The sequence below is a fragment of the Salvelinus alpinus genome, chromosome 4, assembly GCF_045679555.1.
Source record: "Salvelinus alpinus chromosome 4, SLU_Salpinus.1, whole genome shotgun sequence".
NCBI classification, from domain to species: Eukaryota; Metazoa; Chordata; class Actinopteri; order Salmoniformes; family Salmonidae; genus Salvelinus; species Salvelinus alpinus.
The window spans coordinates 34,657,456-34,683,294 of NC_092089.1; the positions used below are offsets into that span (position 1 = coordinate 34,657,456).

Consider the following 25,839-nt stretch of genomic DNA (forward strand, 5'->3'; position numbering starts at 1 on the left):
GCTGAGGGACTCTGGCAGGTCCTGGCTGGACGGCTCTGGCAGGTCCTGGCTGGACGGCTCTGGCAGGTCCTGGCTGGACGGCTCTGGCAGGTCCTGGCTGGACGGCTCTGGCAGGTCCTGGCTGGACGGCTCTGGCTGATCCGGTCTGGCGGAAGGCTCTGGCTGATCCGGTCTGGCGGAAGGCTCTGGCTGATCCGGTCTGGCGGAAGGCTCTGGCTGATCCGGTCTGGCGGAAGGCTCTGGCTGATCCGGTCTGGCGGAAGGCTCTGGCTGATCCGGTCTGGCGGAAGGCTCTGGCTGATCCGGTCTGGCGGAAGGCTCTGGCTGATCCGGTCTGGCGGAAGGCTCTGGCTGATCCGGTCTGGCGGAAGGCTCTGTAGGCTCTTGGCAGACGGGCGGCTTTGCAGGCTCATGGCAGACGGGCAGCTTTGCAGGCTCATGGCAGACGGGCAGTTCAGGCGCCGTTGGGCAGACGGGCAGTTCAGGCGCCGCTGGGCAGACGGGCAGTTCAGGCGCCGCTGGGCAGACGGGCAGTTCAGGCGCCGCTGGGCAGACGGGCAGTTCAGGCGCCGCTGGGCAGACGGGCAGTTCAGGCGCCGCTGGGCAGACGGGCAGTTCAGGCGCCGCTGGGCAGACGGGCAGTTCAGGCGCCGCTGGGCAGACGGGCAGTTCAGGCGCCGCTGGGCAGACGGGCAGTTCAGGCGCCGCTGGGCAGACGGGCAGTTCAGGCGCCGCTGGGCAGACAGATGGCTCCGACGGCGCTGGGCAGACAGATGGCTCCGACGGCGCTGGGCAGACAGATGGCTCAGACGGCGCTGGGCAGACAGATGGCTCAGACGGCGCTGGGCAGACAGGCAGTGCAGAAGGCGTTGGGCAGACGGCCGACTCTGCCCTGCTGAGGCGCACAGTAGGCCTGGTGTGTGGTATAGGCACTGGCTGCGCTGGAGAGGAGGAAAGCTCTGACAGCGCTGGACAGGTGGGAGCAGCTGGAGAGAGAACCCGGAGAGACAGCCTGGTGCGGGGGGCTGCCACCGGTGGACTGGTACTTGGAGGTGGCACCGGGTATACCGGACCGTGAAGGAGGACACGTGCTCTTGAGCACCGAGCCTGCCCAACCTTACCAGGTTGAATGGTGCCCGTAGCCCTGCCAGTGCGGCGAGGTGGAATAGCCCGCACTGGGCTATGCTGGCGAACCGGGGACACCATTCGTAAGGCTGGTGCCATGTATGCCGGCCCGAGGAGACGTACTGGAGACCAGATACGTTGGGCCGGCTTCATGACATCTGGCTCGATGCCCAACCTAGCCCTCCCAGTGCGGCAAGGTGGAATAGCCCGCACTGGGCTAAGCACGCGTACTGGGGACACCGTGCGCTTTACCGCATAACACGGTGTCTGACCAGTACGACGCTCTCTCACTCCACGGTAAGCACGGGGAGTTGGCTCAGGTATCCTACCCGGCTTTGCCACACTCCTCGTGTGCCCCCCCCCCAATAAATTTTTGGGTCTGACTCTCGGGCTCCCAACCGCGTCGCCGCGCTGCCTCCTCATACCAGCGCTCCTGGGCTGTGGCTGCCTCCTTCTCCTCCCGAGAGCGGCGATTCTCTCCCACCTTAGCCCAGGGTCCTTCTCCGTTGAATACTTGCTCCCAAGACCATAAATCCTGCTTCGTGCGCTGTCGTTGCTGTCCATTAACCCGCTGCTTGATCTGGGTTTGGTGGGTGATTCTGTAACGCGCTTCCTCCTTCTCCTCATCAGAAGAGGAGTAGCATGGATTTGACCAACGTGCAGCGGGTTTTGAATACATCATGAAACTTTATTTACAAGACAAAACTAAACGCACGAAGAACACTTGAATATTTTACAAAACAACAAAACGAAGAAGACAGACCTGAACGAGAGTACTTACATAAAACACGAAGAACGCACGGACAGGGAAAACAGACTACACAAAAACCGAACAAACGCTACAGTCCCGTGTGGTACACCGACAAGGACACAGGAGACAATCACCCACAAACAAACAGTGAGAACAACCTACCTTAATATGACTCTCAATTAGAGGAAAACGCAAAACACCTGCCTCTAATTAAGAGCCATACCAGGCAACCCAAAACCAACATAGAAACAGCAAACATAGACTGCCCACCCAAAACTCACGCCCTGACCATCACACACATACAAAACAGAAAACAGGTCAGGAACGTGACAGAGAGACTGTAATTTCTTTAACCAATCAATCTTTATTTGATATCGATATAATTATTGCAATAATGGAGCTGGTCAAAGAACCCATGTAGGTGATTCATTGAGAGCCCAATGATCCGGGGTTGGGTCTTGCCTTATATAGCCCAACCTTGTTACATTTCCTTAATCAACCACAACTGTCTCAATGTGTCGAACCAACCGATATCTACTGGATGAGGTGGCCAAATATTCGGAGTCCTCTGTGTTTTCCTGTGAGTACTAAGAACTATTTGTTCTTAGAATAAAGGATAAGGAGAGACTATGATTGGAACAGAGACACCTCGTTACAAACATGCATGTTTCAGAGTACAGAGAGTAGGGTAAGAACACGAGATGTGGATTAGGTACAGAGTTATGTGAAAACAGCAATTTACCCAACCAGAGTAACAGGATTGTACACACCTATCATTTATATAAACCTTGAAGTAATGCTAATACCATTTTTTTTTCACATTCCCCTCAAGAGACTCCGTTTCCTCTTTAAAAATGGAAGGGTACGGCCTCCCGGGTGGCGCAGTGGTCTAAGGCACTGCATCGCAGCGCCAGCTGCGCAACCAGAGACTCTGGGTTTGCGCCCAGGCTCTGTCGCAGCCGTCCGCGACCGGGAGGTCCGTGGGGCGACGCACAATTGGCCTAGCGTCGTCCGGGTTAGGGAGGGTTTGGCTGGTAGGGATATCCTTGTCTCATCGCGCACCAGCGACTCCTGTGGGGGGCCGGGCGCAGTGAGCGCTAACCAAGGTAGCCAGGTGCACGGTGTTTCCTCCGACACATTGGTGCGGCTGGCTTCCGGGTTGGAGGCGCTCTGTGTTAAGAAGCAGTGCGGCTTGGTTGGGTTGTGTTTCGGAGGAAGCATGGCTTTCGACCTTCGTCTCTCCCGAGCCCGTACGGGAGTTGTAGCGATGAGATAAGATAGTAATTACTAACAATTGGATACCACGAAATTGGGGAGAAAAGGGGGTAAAAATGTTAACAATTTAAAAATAAAAAAAATTATGTAAGGGTACAAAGATTACATAATTATTGTTAAACATACATTTAAACAAACAAAATACATCCTTCTGGTGCCTGACATTTCATCCATGGTAAACAGCCTTCCTTTTCAAAACGCATTCAATCTGGATCAGAAAATGGAACATAAAAATAAAATCACACACAAGCTTCATTACAGCAAATAGACAATCATCACACTGACAAAGAGCACCGTGATAGGGGTCAGCATGATGAAAATGTCTGTCTCCCCTAGAGCCCTTCCTACACCAGTGACAGAGTCCCCTCTTTGGTCACTTCTTACACACAGAGTGGAACATGAGCTCTATATCTGAGTCTTTATGCTCAGGATTGGTGTCCTCATCAGAGAAGTAGTCAGGGAAATCATTCAGTTTCCAAATCAATCAAATGTATTTATAAAGCCCTTCTTACATCAGCTGATGTCACAAAGTGCTGTACAGACACCCAGCCTAAAACCCCAAACAGCAAGCAATGCAGGTGTAGAAGCACGGTGGCTAGGAAAAACTCCCTAGAAAGGCCAGAACCTAGGAAGAAACCTAGAGAGGAACCAGGCTATGAGGGGTGGCTAGACCTCTTCTGGCTGTGCCGGGTGGAGATTATAACAGAATATGGCCAAGATGTTCAAATGTTCATAGATGACCAGCAGGGTCAAATAATAATAATCACAGTGGTTGTAAAGGGTGCAACAGGTCAGCACCTCAGGAGTAAATGTCAGTTGGCTTTTCATAGCCAATCATTCAGAGTAGCTCTACCACTCCTGCTGTCTCTAGAGAGTTGACAACAGCAGGTCTGGGACAAGGTAGCACGTCCGGTGAACAGGTCAGGGTTTCATAGCCACAGGCAGAACAGTTGAAACTGGAGCAGCAGCATGACCGGGGACAGCAAGGAGTCATCAGACCAAGTGGGAGAGGGAGAGAGGGAGAATAATAACCCAATTAATTATCCAACCCAAATTTAGAATGGCATTGCTCAGTGATTCACGTTGGTTCTATCACTCAAAGTTAAAACCCTCAACTTAGCACACATTGGCACTAGCAGTGTGTACATTTAACATTCAGTATAATTATCCATAATTCTAGCATTAACTTTCTCATCACGGTGATAATTACAGGTCATTATTTCAATGCATTCGTAGTATAAATTACTATACATTTTGCAGTGTGTAGACCTCTACAGTCAACGTGATACCCCAATATGGGCAGTTGACCAACCCCTCCCTCCCCGGCACTCAACCTTTGGCGTCTTCATTTTCTTCTTCAGATAGCTTTACAGTTTTGTATTCCCAATGGCACACATGTTCAAAGTGGATGGCCATTGATAATGTCTCTCACCTGAGCTGCCACTGTCCTTTACAGTCCATTATGTCTTGTCAACCAGTATACCATCAACATGAGAGAAGTTTGGAATGGATCTCTCTCCATGCTCACTCCACGTGGACTCCTGTCGCACTCCTGAGAGAACAGGCAGTTGATAGCATCGACTGTATACTGTGTACAGGTTGCTGGCTCAGACTCAGGTCACAGTCGAAGTGGTGAAGGGCCATACTGAACGCCATTACTTCAGCCGGTTAGAGGGGGTTTAGGTTCACACTGTTCTCGGTCAAATTGTCCCTTTCATGCATCTAGATACCATCTGTGGTCACCTTCGCCATAACCTTGAGAGAGGGCAGACCAGAACAACAGTTTAGTTTAGGGCATTTCTGACTCAAGAAATCCAGACAAATTATTTACTGTATGACAAATTATTACGTCTACCAATATTCTTAATACAAATTTCTAAGACACTAAGACACACCCCCATGATATCGACAACCTCACTGCAGAGTTACAGGGTCAAGGAGTTAGACGGCTAATTCTTAGGGAGAAATCTCAACCATCCAGCAGACCCAATCTGGTGAGATTTATATTAAAGCAAGACAGAAACAGAACAAACAGCCATACACTTATGAATATATAATTTGATACCCACCTCAGGTGATATATATACAATGGGGAGAACAAGTATTTGAAACACTGCCGATTTTGCAGGTTTTCCTACTTACAAAGCATGTAGAGGTCTGTCATTTTTATCATAGGTACACTTCAACTGTGAGAGACGGAATCTAAAACAAAAAGCCAGAAAATCACATTGTATGATTTTTAAGTAATTAATTAGCATTTTATTGCATGACATAAGTATTTGATACATCAGAAAAGCAGAACTTAATATTTGGTACAGAAACCTTTGTTTGCAATTACAGAGATCATACGTTTCCTGTAGTTCTTGACCAGGTTTGAACACACTGCAGCAGGGATGTTGGCCCACTCCTCCATACAGACCTTCTCCAGATCCTTCAGGTTTCGGGGCTGTCGCTGGGCAATACGGACTTTCAGCTCCCTCCAAAGATTTTCTATTGGGTTCAGGTCTGGAGACTGGCTAGGCCACTCCAGGACCTTGAGATGCTTCTTACGGAGCCACTCCTTAGTTGCCCTGGCTGTGTATTTCGGGTCGTTGTCATGCTGGAAGACCCAGCCATGACCCATCTTCAATGCTCTTACTGAGGGAAGGAGGTTGTTGTTGGCCAAGATCTCGCGATACATGGCCCCATACATCCTCCCCTCAATACGGTGCAGTCGTCCTGTCCCCTTAGCAGAAAAGCATCCCCAAAGAATGATGTTTCCACCTCCATGCTTCACGGTTGGGATGGTGTTCTTGGGGTTGTACTCATCCTTCTTCTTCATCCAAACACGGCGAGTGGAGTTTAGACCAAAAAGCTCTATTTTTGTCTCATCAGACCACATGACCTTCTCCCATTCCTCCTCTGGATCATCCAGATGGTCATTGGCAAACTTCAGACGGGCCTGGACATGCGCTGGCTTGAGCAGGGGGACCTTGCGTGCGCTGCAGGATTTTAATCCATGACGGCGTAGTGTGTTACTAATGGTTTTCTTTGAGACTGTGGTCCCAGCTCTCTTCAGGTCATTGACCAGGTCCTGCTGTGTAGTTCTGGGCTGATCCCTCACCTTCCTCATGATCATTGATGCCCCACGAGGTGAGATCTTGCATGGAGCCCCAGACCGATGGTGATTGACCGTCATCTTGAACTTCTTCCATTTTCTAATAATTGCGCCAACAGTTGTTGCCTTCTCACCAAGCTGCTTGCCTATTGTCCTGTAGCCCATCCCAGCCTTGTGCAGGTCTACAATTTTATCCCTGATGTCCTTACACAGCTCTCTGGTCTTGACCATTGTGGAGAGGTTGGAGTCTGTTTGATTGTGTGGACAGGTGTCTTTTATACAGGTAACGAGTTCAAACAGGTGCAGTTAATACAGGTAATGAGTGGAGAACAGGAGGGCTTCTTAAAGAAAAACTAATAGGTCTGTGAGAGCCGGAATTCTTACTGGTTGGTAGGTGATCAAATACTTATGTCATGCAATAAAATGCAAATGAATTACTTAAAAATCATACAATGTGATTTTCTGGATTTTTGTTTTAGATTCCGTCTCTCACAGTTGAAGTGTACCTATGATAAAAATTACAGACCTCTACATGCTTTGTAAGTAGGAAACACTGCCAATTTTGCAGGTTATTAAATACTTGTTCTCCCCACTGTATATATACACTGCTCAAAAAAATAAAGGTAGCGGTCCTGCTGCTGGGTTGTTGCCCTCCTACGGCCTCCTCCACGTCTCCTGATGTACTGGCCTGTCTCCTGGTAGCGCCTCCATGCTCTGGACACTACGCTGACAGACACAGCAAACCTTTTTGCCACAGCTCGCATTGATGTGCCATCCTCGATGAACTGCACTATCTGAGCCACTTGTGTGGGTTGTAGACTCCGTCTCATGCTACCACTAGAGTGAAAGCACCGCCAGCATTCAAAAGTGACCAAAACATCAGCCAGGAAGCATAGGAATTGAGAAGTGGTCTGTGGTCACCACCTGCAGAACCATTCCTTTATTGGGGGTGTCTTGCTAATTGCCTATAATTTCCACCTTTTGTCTATTCCATTTGCACAACAGCATGTGAAATTTATTGTCAATCAGTGTTGCTTCCTAAGTGGACAGTTTGATTTCACAGAAGTGTGATTGACTTGGAGTTACATTGTGTTGTTTAACTGTTCCCTTTATTTTTTTGAGCAGTGTATATAGAAGTATGAAACTTCAACCAATTTGGAGTAGTTTCAACCATTACCATCATTGCTTTTTTTCCATTTACAGGCAGGCATGTGAAAAAAAATCTATTTTCATATTTAACACATCAACTCACATCGACTCACACATGACTCACATGACTCACAACAAACATCTGTCTGCAAAAGGCACATTTCTAAGTATGCAACAGGTCAAATATCACTGTCTTCAGCAGTAAAGGGTAGCTGTCTGTGTCATTGTCCAAATCACACAGGACTATTGCTAAATTATAAACTGTTTCCTAATCATTAGTGTTTACCCAAACTATAAAATTAAGTAATTATAATTGGAAATTGTCAAACGTCTCTTACAGCCCGCTCTAGCCCAGCGGGCACCATATGCTTTCGCTAGCGGCTTATCTAATTGTCAGTCTCAAAGCTCAATCCTTCTATTCATTATTTAACCTTGTATTGAAACCTCAGCTTGTCCTCAGGGACAATGCAAATAGTCTGGGTAGCCATTAGATTAGCTGTTCAGGAGTCTTATGGCTCGGGGGTAAAAACTGTTGAGAAGCCTTTTAGTCCTAGACGTGGCACTCCGGTACCGCTTGCCATGCGATAGTAGAGAGAACAGTCTATGACTGGGGTGGCTGGGGTCTTTGACAATTTTTAGGGCGTTCCTCTGACACTGCCTGGTGTAGAGGACCTGGATGGCAGGCAGCTTAGCCCCAGTGATGTACTGGGCCGTACGCACTACCCTCTGTAGTGCCTTGCGGTCAGAGGCCGAGCAATTTTTCCCACAATTTTTTTTTTTTTTACCTTTATTTAACTACTTACTTATCTTGCCAATGAAAAATGTGGGTAGAAGCTGTTAAGAAGCCTTTTAGACCTAGACTTAGCGCTCAGGTACCACTTGCCGTGCGGTAGCAGAGCAAACAGTCTATGACTAGAGTGGCTGGAGTCTTTGACAATTTTTTGGGCCTTCCTCTGACACCGCCTGGTATAGAGCTCCTGGATGGCAGGAAGCTTGTCCCCAGTGATGTACTGGGCAGTACGTTCTACCCTCTGTAGTACCATGTGGTCGAATGCCAAGCGGTTAGCATACCAAGCGGTGATGCAGCCAGTCAAGATGCTCTCGATGGTGCAGCTATAGAACTTGAGGATCTGAGGACCCATGCTAAGTCTTTTCAGCCTCCTGAAGGGGAAGAGGAGTTGTCATACCCTCTTCACGACTGTGTTGGTCTGACCATGATAGATCCTTAGTGATGTGGACAACGATGAACTTGAATCTCTCGACCCGCTCCGCAACAGGCCTGTTTCCTGTAGTCCACGATAAGCTCCTTTGTCTTGCCCACATTGAGGGAGAGGCTGTTGTACTGGCATCACACTGTCAGGTCTCTGACCTCCCTATAGGCTGTCTCATCGTTGTTGGTGATCAGGCCTACCATCGGCAAACTTAATGATGGTGTTTGAGTCCTGCGCAACCACGCAATCGTGGGTAAACGGAGTACAGGAGGCCACTGAGCATGCACCCCTGAAGGCCCCCGTGTTGAGGATCAGCGTGGCGGATGTGTTGTTGCCTACCCTCACCATATGGGGGAAGTCCTTGATCCAGTTGCAGAGGGAGGTGTTCACTTCCAGGATCCTTAGCTTAGTGTTGAACTTGAAGGGCACTATGGTGTTGAACGCTGAGCTGAAGTCAATGAACAGCATTCTCATGTAGGTGTTACTTTTGTCCAGTTGGGAAAGGGCACTGTGGCGTGCAATATAGATTTGTGTCATCTTTGGATCTGTTGGGGCGGTATGCGAATTGGAATGGGTGTAGGGTTTCTTGAATGTTGATTTGAGCCATGACCTTAATGTTGTTGGGCACAGGGACTATGGTGGTCTGCTTGAAACATATAGGTATTACAGACTGGGTCAGGTTGAAAATGTCAATGAAGACTCTCGTCAGCTGGTCAGAGCATGCTCTGAGTACGTGTCCTGGTAATCCGTCTGGCCTTGCAGCCTTGTGAATGTTAAGCTGTTTTAAAGGTCTTACTCACATCAGCTATGGAGAGCATGATCATACAGTTACCCGAAACAGCTGGTGCATCACACACAGTTCAGTGTTTCTTGCCTCAAAGAGAACATAGAAGGCATTTAGCTCGTCTGCTAGGCTCGCATCAATGGCCAGCTCTCGGTTGGGTTTCCCTTTGTAATCCGTGATAGTTTGCAAGACCTGCCACCTCAACATCAGAGCCGGTGTAGATTTTAGTACTGTGTTGACGTTTTGACTGTTTGATGGTTTTTCGGAGGGCGTAGCGTGTTTTCCTTCAGTGGCAGCTCTAGCCTTTAGCTCAGTGAGGATGAATCAAGATGTTGTCATAGCTTTGAGAGCTCTTCTGCACCTATTACACTTCTAAACTTAATAATTCATATTTATGCACATTTTTATATACTATGTGTGGGCCTTTACTTACTTTATCGTACACAAAGTTTAACATGTTGCATTTTCATTTCACTTGTGCTTTGTGTTTACAGGCAAGTGTTACTGTGACAAAATAAAACAATCTACATTATAAACTGGGTGGTTCGAGCCCTAAATGCTGATTGGCTGACTGCCGTGGTATACCACGGGTATGACAAAACATGTATTTTTACTACTCTAATTACATTGGTATGCAGTTTATAGTAACAATAGTGCACCTCGGGGGTTTGTGGTATGTGGCCTAAGAACAGTCCTTAGCCGTGGTATATTGCTTAATTGTAATCTAGGCTACAATCTGTTTTATCAATTCATATAATTTATATAACCATTTTCCTTCACAGAACCAATATCTGGTGCTAACATCACAACTACCCCAAACTCTTCAATCATCGAGGGGGGCTCTGTGACCTTAACCTGTAATGCTTCTGGCTCCATCGTCACCAGAGAGTGGATGAAAGATGGTCACCCTCTGTCTGCTGGTGGCAACATAATCATCTCTGAGGATAAGAGAGTGCTGTCCATAAACCCTGTGAAGAGAACAGACACTGGAGAATACCGGTGTAGAGTCAGCAACCCCATCAGCACCGCTAATGCTAAACACGGTCTCATTGTAAACTGTAAGTAGGCCTACTCTGCTATAAGCCTGGGGTTACAATTACTGTTTTTTAACCTTTTTTTGTTGCATTTAATATCTGACAGTCAGTGTAAATGCTGGATATGCAAGATATAATTTTTTAAATATATTCTTTATTTAATAAATAAACGTCCGCTCACTGTCAACTGCGTTTATTTTCAGCAAACTTAACATGTGTAAATATTTGTATGAACATAACAAGATTCAACAACAGACATAAACTGAACAAGTTCCACAGACATGTGACTAACGGAAATGGAATAATGTGTTCCTGAACAAAGGAAGGGGGGGTCAAAATCAAAAGTAACCGTCAGTATCTGGTGTGGCCACCAGCTGAATTAAGTACGCCTCCTCATGGACTGCACCAGATTTGCCATTTCTTGCTGTGAGATGTTACCCCACTCTTCCACCAAGGCACCTGCAAGTTCCTGGACATTTCTGGGGGGAATGGCCCTAGCCCTCACCCTCCAATCCAACAGGTCTCAGACGTGCTCAATGGGATTGATCCGGGCACTTCGCTGGCCATGGCAGAACACCGACATTCCTGTCTTGCAGGAAATCACTCACAGAACGAGCAGTATGGCTTGTGGCATTGTCATGCTGGAGGGTCATGTGAGGAAGGAGGATGTCTTCCCTGTAATGTAAAGCGTTGAGATTGCCTGCAATGACAACAAGCTCAGTCTGATGATGCTGTGACACACCGCCCCAGACCACGACGGATCCTCCACCTCCAAATCGATCCCGCTCCAGAGTACAGGCCTCGGTGTAATGCTCATTCCTTCGACGATAAACGCGAATCTGACCATCACCCCTGGTGAGACACAACCGCGACTCGTCAGTGAAGAGCACTTTTTTCAGTCCTGTCTGGTGTAGCGACGGTGGGTTTGTGCCCATAGGCGACGTTGTTGCCGGTGATGTCCGGTGATGTCTGGTGAGGACCTGCCTTACAGCAGGCCTACAAGCCCTCAGTCCTGCCTATTGTGGACAATCTGAGGACTTATGGAGGGATTGTGCATTCCTGGTGCAACTTGTTGTTGCCATCCTGTACCTGTCCCACAGGTGTGATGTTCGGATGTACCGATCCTGTGCAGGTGGTGCTACACGTGGCCTGCCACTGCGAGGACGATCAGCTGTGTGTCCTGTCTCCCTGTAGCGCTGACTTGGGCGTCTCACAGTACGGACATTGACATTTATTAGTCAGTAGAAAGGCCTCTCTAGTGTCCTAAGTTTTCATAACTGTGACCTTAATTGCCTACCGTCTGTAAGCTGTTGGTGTCTCAATGACCGTTCCACAGGTGCATGTTCATTAATTGTTTATGGTTCATTGAACAATTATGGGAAACAGTGTTTAAACCTTTTACAATGAAGATCTGTGAAGTTATTTGGATTTTTACTAATTAACTTGGAAAAACAGGGTCCTGAAAAAGGGATGTTTATTTTTTTGCTGAGTTTATATATATTTATTTCTATATGTGATATTTCATCTTTTTGATGTCTTCACTGTTATTCTACAATGTAGAAAATACATAGAAATGTCCTTATTTCTTTAAGAACAGCACATTTTTTTAGTCCATTTAAAATAAGTGAAATACGGTGTAGACATTTTGTGTTGTAAATGACTTTTATAGCTGGAAACAGCTGATTTGTAATGGAATATCTACATAGGCGTACAGAGGCCCATTGTCAGCAACCATCACTCCTGTGTTCCAATTGCACGTTGTGTTAGCTAATCCAAGTTTCTCATTTTAAAAGGCTAATTGATCATTAGAAAAACCTTTTGCAATTATGTTAGCACAGCTGAAAACTGTTGTTCTGAATTAAAGAAGCAATAAAACTGGCCTTTAGACTAGTTGAGTATCTGGCGCATCAGCATTTGGATTCGATTACAGGCTCAAAATGGCCAGAAATAAATACCTTTCTTCTGAAACTCGTCAGTCTTTTCTTCTGAGAAATTAAGGCTATTCCATGTGAGAAATTGCCACAAAACTGAAGATCTCATACAACGCTGTGTACTACTCCTTTCACAGAACAGAGCAAACTGTCTCTAACCAGAATAGGAAGAGGAGTGGGAGGCCCCGGTGCACAACTGAGCAAGAGGACAAGTACATTAGAGTGTGTAGTTTGAGAAACAGATGCCTCACAAGTCCTCAACTGGCAGCTTCATTAAATAGTACCCGCAAAACACCAGTCTCAACATCAACAGTGAAGAGGCGACTCCGGGATGCTGGCCTTCTAGGCAGAGTTCCTCTGCCCAGTGTCTGTGTTCTTTTGCCCATCTTAATATTTTATTTTTATTGGCCAGTCTGAGATATGGCTTTTTTTTCCTTTCTTTTTTTTGCAACTGCCTAGAAGGCGAACATCCCGGAGTCGCCTCTTCACTGTTGACGTTGAGACTGGTGTTTTGCGTGTACTATTTAATGAAGCTACCAGTTAAAAATCTGCCGTTTCAAGCTACAATAGTCATTTACAACATTATCAATGTCTATACTGTGTTTCTGATCAATTTGATGGTATTTTATATTTTAATGTCAAAATGTTTTGCTTTTCTTTCAATAACAAGGACATTCCTAAGTGACCCCAAACTTTAGAACGGATGTGTGTGTATATTAGAGGTCGACTGATTAGGATTTTTCAACGCCGATACAGATTATTGGAGGACCAAAAAAAACCGATACAGATTAATCGGTTGATTTCTATATATATATATTTGTAATAATTACAATTACAACAAAACTGAATGAACAAATAAACCCTTTTATTTTAACTTAATGTAACACATAAATAAATCTATTTAGTCTCAAATAAATAATGAAACATGTTAAATTTGGTTTAAATAATGCAAAAACAGTGTTGGAGAAGAAAGTACAAGTGCAATATACGCCATGTAAAAAAAGCTAACGTTTAAGTTCCTTGCTCAGAACATGAGAACATTTGATGGTGGTTCAATATTCCCAGTTCTTCAATATCCCCAGTTAAGAAGTTTTAGGTTGTAGTTATTATAGGAATTATAGGACAATTTCTCTCTATACCATTTGTATTTCATATACCTTTGACTATTGGATGTTCTAATAGGCACTATAGTATTGCCAGCCTAATATCGGGAGTTGAGAGGCTTGAAGTCATAAACAGCATTGCTAAGAGCTTCTGGCAAACGCAGTAAAGTGCTGTTTGAATGAATGCTTACGAGCCTGCTGCTGCCTACCACCGCTCAGCCAGACTGCTCTATCAAATCATAGACTTAATTATAATAAACACACAGAAATACGAGCCTTTTGGTCGTTAATATGGTCAAATCCGGAAACTATAATTTCAAAAACATGTTTATTCTTTAAGTGAAATACGGAACCATTTTGTATTTTGTCGAACGGGTGGCAACCCTAAGTCTAAATATTACTGTTACATTGAAAGCCTTCAATGTTATGTCATAATTATGTAAAATTCTGGCAAATTAATTACGGTCTTTGTTAGGAAGAAACACAGTTCGCAATGAGCCAGGCAGCCCAAACTGTTGCATATACTCGGACTCTGCTTGCACTGATTGCAAGAGAAGTGACACAATTTCCCTAGTTAATATTGCCTGCTAACATGCATTTATTTTAACAAAATATGCAGATAAAAAAAAATATTGGAAAACTGTTGGAAAACCATTCCAGGTGAAGCTGGTTGAGAGAATGACATGCGTGTGCAAGCTGTCATCAAGGCAAAGGATGGCTACTTTGAAGAATCTAAAATATTTTGATTTGTTTTACACTTTTTTTGGTTACTACATGATTCCATATGTGTTATTTCATAGTTTTGATGTTTTCACTATTCTACAAAAAATAGTAAAAATAAAGAAAAACCCATGAATGATTATGTGTGTTCTAACTTTTGACTGGTACTGTGTATGTGTGTATGTATGCATGTATTATATGTATGTATATATATGTATTATATATATGTATTATATATATATATATATATATATATATGTGTGTATTATATATATATATATATATATATGTATATATATATGTGTATATATATATGTGTATATATGTGTATATATGTTTGAGTGTGTAACATCACACTGATTACCAACTAATGAACACATGGCTACCTCTAATTGGAACTGGTGATCTGTGTTACAGATGGACCTGATGGTATGGAAATAATGGGTCCATCTGAAATAGAAGTAGGACAGAAGATTACATTGACCTGCTCTGCTGACTCCATACCGACTTCTAGTTACACCTGGGTGCTTAACGGGACAGAGATACCTGGACATTCACCTGAGTTCACTAAAGAGAAGAGTGAATACTCTGACAGTGGGGATTACACCTGTACAGCAACAAATAATGTCACTGGAAACAAAACATCTGTGGTCCATAAACTGTCAGTAAAAGGTAAAGTTAGCAGAAGCTTTTATGACTATGAACGAAGTAAGTCGATAGTAATTACATTTTTAAGAATCTCCAACTTGCATAGCATACAGTAGGCTGTTTCACATTGTAAATATGTATACTGCTGTCGTTTTGACACCATAGAGATATCTATTTTAAAACCTGCTGCTGATATGCTATGTAAGAATGTTCCATTTAGAAAACTTGATGCCAGATTCAATCGTATCTGTTTTGCATTTCAAACTTGTTTAGAAATAATGCCATTAGGTGTATTTGTTGTAATTGTTACCCAGATGCACTGTACGGCTTGTTCACTGTGTGTAGCGTTTCTCTCATCTGTGTATGGTTCTCTCCCTGGTTTCTGCAGCGGAGGGCTCTCTATCTCAGGGTCTGTCTGCTGGTGCCATTGCTGGGATTGTGATTGGAGTATTGTTGGTTTTGGGAGTGGCAGTTGGTGTGGCGGTCTACTTCATGAAGATAAAGGGGTGAGGGAAGATTTTTTTAAATTTATTTTTCTTTCTGAAATGACAGTTTGAAATCAGATTTACTTGATTTAGATAAATAATGACTACAAAGTATTCTTTATCAACTTCTTTTATGAAAAAGTTTTACAATTGAATCCATTTCACTTAAGTATATCACTTACTGTATTCTTTGTTTTGGTCTTGGGGCTTCAGCTTGTCTCCCATACCAACAGCCTGAAATGTGGGTCTGTGCATACTTACTATCTGTCCCACATATCCTTTCTCTGTATGGTGTCTTTGGGTTAAATTGATTGGGTTAGCTTTGAAATAGCTTTCATAGCTAAATGCTGTTTTGTCAGATAACCAAATAGTTAGCAGTTGTTTTAAGATACCATACAGTAAATCAATGAAGTCTCATTTGTTTCTTGCTCAATTCTCTGTAGTATCACCCACCTGTAAATCAGTCTATCTATGGCATAAAGCATTTGGTAACCAACCTAAGGGCCAAATCGGAGGTGTATAGTAAGGCTCAATCTAGAAACGGAGTATAACAGTAGTAAACATGTATATTGAAAAACAGCGCAGGCCCAATAGTATTTGAAGGAGAATCAGTTCTAAATGCCACTGCAATTTTCTATGTGGTTAATGGTTTACTAGTCAGAACCCACAGATGGAAATCACAACTGTATGCAGTATTAACAGGAAGAAAGGGGGAAAGTATTAGCTTTGTGGCATATGTCCTTGACCTCTGACCCTCAGGTTTCCGTGTCTCTCTGACCCATAGCTGAAACTAAAACAAATGTTTGTAAATGATAAGTCTGCCTGTATCCTAATGTACTTTAACTCATGGAATGTATGTTTTTTAAATTTGTATTTAACCTTGATTTAACTAGGCAAGTTAGTTGAGAACAAATTCTTATTTACAATGAAGGCCTAGGAACCATGGGGTAACTGCCTTGTTCAAGGGCAGAACGACAGATTCTCACCTTGGTGTTTCGAACTAGCAACCTTTCTGTTACTGGCCCAACGCTCTAACTCCTAGACTACCTGCCGCCCCAAACCTGTTAGAGGCCATGGAGAGATTTCTAAAGTTGGGTAATCAATTATGAATTTCTGTGTTTTCACCATTTGTTTAGAGACCATTTACTGTGATAGAGCCCTCTCCAAAGTTGTCTCTGTTTTAACTCCAAGGTATGGCTTTTCAAGTAACCAAACACACATTTCTGGAATCAGATATGAGATGAGTTATAATAAGAGAGGGGTTCAAAATAAATAGTAAAAAACATGTGAAGTCTGTGTAAAGGTCAATTGAAGGGCAGTTGACCATTTCCTAAAGGTCATTATAGATGAATAACAACCAAAGTATTGCTCCGCCGCGTGAAGAGGAGATATTCTGTTGTTTACAGTAAAATGAGTTGATAATCTGATAACAGATTGACCCTCCCTGTATTTGGCTGGCAGGGCTGGTTGTCAATGGTTGCTATGAACAAATGTTATTCTACAGAATTTGTTGGTGGTTCAATGTTGAGCACTTGCCTCATCTAAATTAGCTACATGTGTCTCTGCAAATAATAATTTCCTAAAGATACTGACTGCTTCCTAATTTACATTTAGTTTCTTCAAGAAAGAATCCTCCAGGAGTGTTGGCAACAGTTAAGTATGAGTTCTGTGTCTCACATGCATCTATTGATTTAGTAAATGAATAATTGATGTATATTTCTACGTAATGACCTTCTGGTCTCCATCTACTTCTGCTCTGTCTACTAACAATCTCTAATAGTCAGTTGATCTCCATATCTCTACCCACTGGTTGAATCAATGTTGTTTCCACGTCATTTCAATGAAATAACATTGAACCAATGTGGAATAGATGTTGAATTGACTTCTGTGCCCAGTGGGTCTGTTCCCAGCTCTAAATAGCTAATTTCCTCTGTCTACGTAGGCAAACAATCTCTCTGCTCATGCTAACCATAATCTTCTACACAGACACACAAAATATGAACTAACGATAACCTACTAATCTTAAGCATTATGCCTGTAATCTAAGGCAATGCTTTCAATGAAGGTGTGCGTATAGACAATCAAAGTTGATCAGTGCTTCATGATTGTGAAGCCTATATGCTGTAAAGTACAGTCCCATCTCTAACTGCTGTTTGTGTGTCATCTCAGCAGGTAACAGCTCTGCTAACGGAGGGGGACCAGGAGGAAACCAGGTACTATGCATTTAACTGTCAAATATTTCTCTTTTCATAGCTTCCATAGTACATTTGTTTATCTGGTATGGATGTCAAATCAAATCAAAGTTTATTTGTCACTTGCGCCGAATACAACAAGTGTAGACCTTACAGTGAAATGCTTACTTACAGGCTCTAACCAATAGTGCAAAAAAGGTATTAGGTGAACAATAGGTAGGTAAAGAAATAAAAACAACAGTAAAAAGACAGGCTATATACAGTAGCGAGGCTACATACAGACTCCGGTTAGTCAGGCTGAGGTAGTATGTACATGTAGATATGGTTAAAGTAACTATGCATATATGATGAACAGAGAGTAGCAGTAGTGTAAAAGAGGTGTCGGTGGGTGGGACACAATGCAGATCGCCCGGTTAGCCAATGTGCGGGAGCACTGGTTGGTCGGCCCAATTGAGGTAGTATGTACATGCATGTATAGTTATAGTGACTATGCATATATGATAAACAGAGAGGAGCAGCAGTGCAAAAAGAGGGGTTTGGGGGGTTGGGGGGGCTCACAATGCAAATAGTACGGGTAGCCATTTGATTACCTGTTCAGGAGTCTTATGGCTTGGGGGTAAAAACTGTTGAGAAATATTTTTGTCCTACACTTGGCACTCCGGTACCGCTTGCCATGCGGTAGTAGAGAGAACAGTCTGACTGGGGTGGCTGGGGTCTTTGACAATTTTTAGGTCCTTCCTCTGACACTGCCTGGTGTAGAGGTCCTGGATGGCAGGCAGCTTAGCTCCAGTGATGTAATGGGCTGTACGCACTACCCTTTGTAGTGCCTTGCAGTCAGAGCCCCGAGGAATTGCTGTACCAGGCAGTGATGCAACCAGCCAGGATGCTCTCAATGTTGCAGCTGTAGAACCTTTTGAGGATCTCAGGACCCATGACAAATCTTTTTAATTTCCTGAGGGGGAATAGGCTTTGTCGTGCCCTCTTCACGACTGTCTTGGTGTGTTTGGACCATTCTAGTTTGTTGTTTATGTGAACACCAAGGAACTTGAAGCTCTCAACCTGCTCCACTACAGCCCCGTCGATGAGAATGGGGGCGTGCTCGGTCCTCCTTTTCCTGTAGTCCACAATCATCTCCTTAGTCTTGGTTACGTTGAGGGATAGGTTGTTATTCTGGCACCACCCGGCCAGGTCTCTGACCTCCTCCCTATAGGCTGTCTCGTCGTTGTCGGTGATCAGGCACTCCGACACTGTTGTGTCGTCTGCAAACTTAATGATGGTGTTGGAGTCGTGCCTGGCCATGCAGTCGTGGGTGAACAGGGAGTACAGGAGGGGACTGAGCACGCACCCCTAGGGAGCTCCAGTGTTGAGGATCAGCGTGGCAGATGTGTTGCTACCTACCCTCCTCACCGGGGGTGGCCCGTCAGGAAGACCAGGAACCAGTTGCAGAGGAAGATGTTTAGTCCCAGGATCCTTAGCTTAGTGATGAGCTTTGAGGGTACTATGGTGTTGAACGCTGAGCTGTAGTCAATGAATAGCATTCTCACATAAGTGTTCCTTTTGTCCAGGTGGGAAAGGGCAGTGTGGAGTGCAATAGAGATTGCATCATCTGTGGATCTGTTTGGGCGGTATGCAAATTGGAGTGGGCCTAGGGTTTCTGTGATAATGGTGTTGATGTGAGCCATTACCAACCTTTCAAAGCACTTCATGGCTACGGACGTGAGTGCTACGGGTCTGTAGTCATTTAGGCAGGTTGCCTTTGTCTTCTTGGGCACAGGGACTATGGTGGTGTGCTTGAAACATGTTGGTATTACAGACTCAATCAGGGACATGTTGAAAATGTCAGTGAAGACACCTGCCAGTTGTCCGGCACATGCCCGGAGCACACGACCTGGTAATCCCTCTGGCCCCGTAGCCTTGTGTATGTTGACCTGTTTAAAGGTCTTACTCACGTCGGCTACGGAGAGCGTGATCACACAGTCGTCCAGAACAGCTGATGCTCTCATGCATGCCTCAGTGTTGCTTGCCTCGAAGCGAGCATAGAAGTGATTTCACTCGTCTGGTAGGCTTGTGTCACTGGGCAGCTCACAGCTGTGCTTCCCTTTGTAGTCTGTAATAGTTTGCAAGCCCTGCCACATAAGATGAGCGTCGGAGTCGGTGTAGCCCTGTATTGACGCTTTGCCTGTTCGATGGTTCGTCGCAGGGCATAGCAGGATATCTTGTAAGCTTCCGGGTTAGAGTCCCGCACCTTGAAAGCGGCAGTGCGAATGTTGCCTGTAATCCATGGCTTCTGGTTGGGGTATGTACGTACAGTCACTGTCGGGACGACGTCCTCGATGCACTTATTGATAAAGCCAGTGACTGATGTGGTGTACTCCTCAATGCCATCGGAAGAATCCTGGAACATGTTCCAGTCTGTGATAGTAAAACAGTCCTGTAGTTTAGCACTTTTTTATAGACCGAGTCACTGATGCTTCCTGCTTTAATTTATGCTTGTAAGCAGGAATCAGGAGGATAGATTTGTGGTCGGATTTACCAAATGAAGGGCGAGGGAGAGCTTTGTACGTGTCTCTGTGTGTGGAGTACAGGTGATCTTGAATTTTTTTCCCTCTGGTTGCACATTTAACAGGTTGATGGAAATTTGGTAGAACTGATTTAAGTTTCCCTGCATTAAAGTCGCCGGCCACTAGGAGCGCCGCCTCTGGGTGAGTGGTTTCCTGTTTGCTTATTTCCTTATACAGCTGTCTGAGTGCGGTCTTAGTGCCAGCATCTGTCTGTGGTGGTAAATAAACAGCCACGAAAAGTATAGCTGAAAACTCTCTGGACAAGTAGTGTGGCCTGCAATTTATCACAATATACTCTACTTCAGGCGAGCAAAATCTAGAGACTGCCTTAGATTTCGTGCACCAGCTGTTGTTTACAAATATGCACAGACCGCCCCCCCCTCGTCTTACCGGAGTGTGCTGTTCTATATTGCCGGTGCAGCGTATATCCCGTTAGCTGAATATCCATGTCGTCATTCAGCCACGATTCCGTGAAACATAGGATATTACAGTTTTTGATGTCCCGTTGGTAGGATATTCGTGATTGTACCTCGTCTAGTTTATTGTCCAATGTTTGCACGTTGGCGAGTAGTATTGATGGTAACGTCAGCTTTCCCACTCGCCTTTTCCGGGTCCTGACCAGGCATCCGGCTCTTTGTCCTCCGTACCTGCGTCGCCTTCTCTTGCAAATAACGGGGATGATGGCCCTGTCGAGTGTTTGGAGAATGTCTTGTGCGTCTTGCTTGTTGAAGAAATATCTTCGTCTAATCCAAGGTGAGTGATCGCTGTCCTGATATCCAGAAGCTCTTTTTTGCCGTAAGATTTTTTGCAGAAACATTATGTACAAAACAAGATATAAATAATGCGAGAAAAAAACCCATAATAGGACAATTGGTTGGGCACCCGTAAAACTGCTGCCATTTCTTCCGGCGCCATTTTAATTATGTAGGCTAATATGTAATACCAATGTTTACTACATCCATTATTGACATACTGCAGGTGCACAGATAAGCGACTGGCCTGGTTTTATTATTTTGATTCTGCCATTTTGAGTACAAACAGCTGCACACTGGGCTACATGTACTGTCTCATAGCCAGACAAGCTATCAGAGATCCTGATCACAGTAGTAAATATCAGCGTTGTGTAAGACTGAAAAGAATAATGTAATGACGATAATCACCGATAGCCTTGTCACAGTGTAGATAAAGATGGGTCAATATAATAGTTAGCCTAACTATTACAATCATATATATGTTATATGTCTCCTGGCGTCTACTAACAAACAGTCTGGCCTTTGTCCAGGTTTATAACCTCATGTCATTATAGTGATGAGTACACTTCCAGGCAGGGGCAGTATGCGTGGTCTGTTTACTGTAAGGCTGAGGGACTTTGCTCCAGGAAGAGAATATTGTATTGAGCTTACACACCTTTTTATTGTGAAGTATTTAAAATAGATAAAACGGTTTCCTTGGCCACTCAGTTCAGACAAACATACTTCTGTCAAGTGCCACAAGCTCTGTGTCATTTTGGCTGCAATTGAATCTCTCCTGAAACTCAACCGAAAGAGATATGAGGAACTGTCTTTGTAATCAACACCACTGACCTCTTTCAAGATAACAATAGAAACACGCCAACCTGTGTATAAAGAACTGGTCTGGTAACTGGTTCACTAGCTGTGTGACAAACCTTCACTCCTGACACGCAAGGCTAGTAATATCCACATAGTTTGAGGGGTTATTTCAAGCTCCCTGCCCTCAAGAAGTACGATAAATAACCAAAAGCAAGTTGACTGAACTAAGTCTTTGTAGTTTTCCACTGCTCTGGTGCTTATAGCTCTAGATGTCAGGCAATATAAGTAGGCACCTGAGTTTTTCCTGGTCAGGTCATGGTCAGGACTTAACAAGGACATGTCTCTCCTCTCTCCTCCTAGGACCTGAACTATGCAGACATCACACAATTCCAGAAGAGGGATGGTGGGTCAGTTCAGCTGGGGAACCTGGGTACTTCCTCCACAGAGTACGCTCAGGTCCGAGTCAACAACCGGCCTGGTCAGCCTGCCGAACCACCCACCTACAAATCCCACCATTCCTAGGTGAAAAAGCCTGCCCTAAAGGCTGCCCCCGACGCTGCATCCACCATCTACTCAGACGTTCGAAGGAACTGACCACGCCTCCCTGTCAATCATCTGGACCAGTTGGGGTCAGTCAGGGCGACCAGACCTGTTCAGACATGGTCAATGAAGCCCCACAACCTTCTCTGTGTCTGTGCCAACCAAATGTTTTCTAATACTGTATCCCTTATTAGGCCTTACAGATCCCTGGACAAACAAAAATATCAGTTGACCCCTTAGCTATTATCAATTGATTGGGTGCTCATCTGTTTTATAATTTGCGCTCAACTAAATAGTAAAGAAATTATATTTTATTGATAATGTCGTAATAGATCATCAAATCGTGATGGATCGTGAATATTTGTATGACACAAAAAATACAGCTACATACACAATGTGCCATAAACCCTCTACAGCAGGGATCATCATCTAGATTCAGCCGCGGGCCAATTTTTGTTGTTGTTGAGTGGATGGTCTGGGGGGCGGGAACATAATTATAAATATTTTGTAGACTGAAAATGTCCTTCAAGAAGCCCAAACAGATATAATGTTTGACTAAAACATAATAATTTCAAACCTTGCTTACATTTATTTGTGTACAATCATGTGTCTCTCTATAATGCTTAGGAATACTTGGGAACAGATTTCTTAAATTGAAATCACTTGGAGCGGATTCCTGGTGTTTTTCCTGTCTTATGTCCAACAATGAAACTACAAATTTATAAAATTTAAAACATTTGCTTGGAGGGCCAAATTCGTGGGAGGTTCTACCTAATATCATATGGAATTGTTTTAAGATGGTCATACTAAGGATAGTTTAGCTATTTGAGTTTGAATTTTAAGACTGCTTAAAGATAGTCTCTCTTACTGCTCTTTTCAGTTCTAATACATACTGTTGAGGTGACTGGAGGCCTATTATACCACAAATTGGGAAAAGCATTAGCATGCATCCCATGGTTTAGCAGAATAGCAACATAGAGGAACACCATCTCTCAGGGTGACGTGGGTACCATTGCCCTGGTCATTTGAATGTACGGTGTACATGATACCTTTATGTACTGTTATATCATAAAAGGGAAATTAAATAACCCTGTGTGCAGTATGTGTAAAGGATCGATACTATGTTTGTTTTGTTTATTAGCAATATATGGCTCTCTCACAGTTGCTTTGTTTCTCTGGTTATATTTTTTGAGTGTACAGGATGTACATTCAGGAATTATTTGTGTTAATAATTTCCCTATGGCTATTTGATTATTAAAACAACAATAACAAGATAGGAATTAAAGATACTATATTACTTATTTCTGACTATCTTCTCTGTAAGTTGAAATGAACGAAACCAACAATGGTTATGTCGGTGACAAGGCTCAGTGGCACATCTATCATAGAACGAGCTGTATTTTTGCTTGTCGACAACATAGTCCCAACCATGCCATGGGAAGTTGTTAAACACTGCACTACCCATTTAGCTTTAATAATAAAGCTGTATTTATTATTAAGGACATTTTCTACAATGATGCTTTAACCTGAAACTTCCTTCAGCAACTTATATCAAATTGTGTTGGTCACATAGACATGGTTAGCAGATGTTATTGTAAGTGTAGCGAAATGCTTGTGCTTCTAGTTCTGACAGTGCAGCAATATCAACAAGTAATCTAACAATTACACAACTACCTACTATAGTTTTATGTTTAAATTATTAAATGAATGTACAGTGTGTGAGAAAACGGGCTTGATTTACAGTAAGATACATTTGTTAATCTTTATAATTGCCCGCTTTATTCTGGTTTGTTGTGGTTCAAAGCATTTGTGGTATTTGTGAATCCACCTATGTTTGAGTCATTATGTATTTTCAGCAAAAATAGTGTCTGTATGCTTAAGCGTTGTTTATTTAATGTCAAATGTACTGTACATGATTTAGTGCCATATCTACTCCCAAACCAAACATTCCAGTCTATCTACTACCAAACCAATCATAGAGTCGTTATGTACAAACACAGGGGAAGGCACAGCATGTGTAGTGTTATACTCCAACATCAAAGGCCCTCTCGTTCAACCCTCTCAATACACTTAGTAGTTCCTTTATACTCATGAATCCATTGGTTCCTATGATGTAAATGTGGGCTTGTCATTGAAGTTTTACTTTTCCTCCTGTTGACTGGTACTGTACATACAGAACATGATTATTATGCATAATGAATTTTAGACTTGTCTGCCTTTAAAAAAAGAGGAATACAACTATTTGTTTTGAAATAATTGCACTTTTATGGAAGAATTAGAATTTTTATTCCAATAAATTATATTTGCTGTAACATGGCCAAAGTTTCTGGATTGGATTGGCAGGGAATAAGCACATGGGGCTCTGTTTTCAATTTGCTGGGTAGTACAGAAAAGTTACTTTCAGACTATTTTGGGTCTAAATGGTTTATACTAAAGAACATATCAGTAACATATTCTACATTTGCATAATAACTGTAATGAATGAGGTCCATGTATAATGTTAAAGCACTTGTCTCTTTTAACAGTGTAATATTTCTGGAACTTCCTTGTTGAATATTTTAAAGGGCAATTCTTTTAAAGGGCAATTCCGCCACTTCAATCACATATTTATTATCTCCAGCACCAAACCAGTATCAACATATATCAAAACCTATGAAAGGTCCTAAAAAATGCTTCTTTGTGACATCACTTGGGAGAATTCTAAGTTTCTGGCAAGGGGGAGGGTATTTTCTTGCTCCAACGTCGCCTCAAATTTCACATGGTTTGAAAATCACTGTTTGAGGATGTCATCGGGTAGACTTTTTAACTTAATATATTTTTGTACAGAACTTAGAAATGTGACGTTTTCACATATGTAGACACTGGTATTGTTCTGGAGATAATGAAAATGAGGTTGAAAATTGGTGGAGTTGCCCTTTTAACAATGTAATTCTTCTGGAACCTTCTTGTTGAATATACACCGGCGCACACACACACACACCCTCTTTATTTCTTTCCCTCTCACATGAGTTTGGATATGTTTTACATTCATTAGTAAAGTGAATCTGTCTCTGAAGCACAAAGATGCAGGTATACAGTACATTCAATTTGACATTGGGTTTCACAGAATGCAAATTAGAGGTCGGACATGTGACTGTAGGGGAGAAGGCTCATGAACTATTTTGAAAGGGAAACAAAATGCTAATGTTTTTGTGTGTATTTCTATCCATATATATGTTGACTCATACAGGTCGTCACCATAGCAGAGTGTTTGTTTATTTCTTTTTTGCACTATCAAAGCTCATTAAAGATTGAAAAAAACAAAATTTATGCAAATAGAGTTCAGTTTTAGTGCTCTCTTCATTCGGGGCCTGTAAAACACACCAGCCACCCATCAACCTCATCTAACTCAATTTAACAATGTATCCATTTAATCCTTTATAGACTAATCTTTTTATACTGAACAAAAATATAAACGCAACATGCAACAATTTCTAAGAATTTACTGAGTTACAGTTCATATAAGGAAATCAGTCAATTGAAATGAATTCATTAAGCTCTAATCTATGGATTTCACATGACTGGGAAGGGGTGCAGCCCACTGGGGAGCCAGGCCCAGCCAATCAGAATGAGTTTTTCCCAACAAAAGGTTTTTATTACAGACAGAAATACTCCTCAGCATCCCCCACCCACCGTCAGACAAT

General features: G+C 43.4%; 1 protein-coding gene across 8 annotated transcripts in view; it reads left to right on the top strand.

Annotated features, from left to right (window-relative positions):
- The window catches only part of LOC139573383 (cell adhesion molecule CEACAM5-like), a 62,929-nt gene extending 38,457 nt beyond the window's left edge, over nt 1-24,472 (top strand). Inside the window, exons 5-11 of one of the 8 annotated variants that reach the window (XM_071396762.1) lie at nt 10,175-10,450; nt 14,598-14,852; nt 15,217-15,334; nt 16,928-16,965; nt 17,483-17,526; nt 20,689-20,819; nt 21,977-24,472. In XM_071396762.1, coding sequence (XP_071252863.1) covers nt 10,175-10,450; nt 14,598-14,852; nt 15,217-15,334; nt 16,928-16,965; nt 17,483-17,526; nt 20,689-20,819; nt 21,977-21,983 — 869 coding nt within the window. In that variant the 3' untranslated portion in view covers nt 21,984-24,472. The other 7 variants (XM_071396763.1, XM_071396764.1, XM_071396765.1 and 4 more) reach the window with 7 other exon arrangements.
- Nucleotides 24,473-25,839: the final 1,367 nt, after the last annotated feature.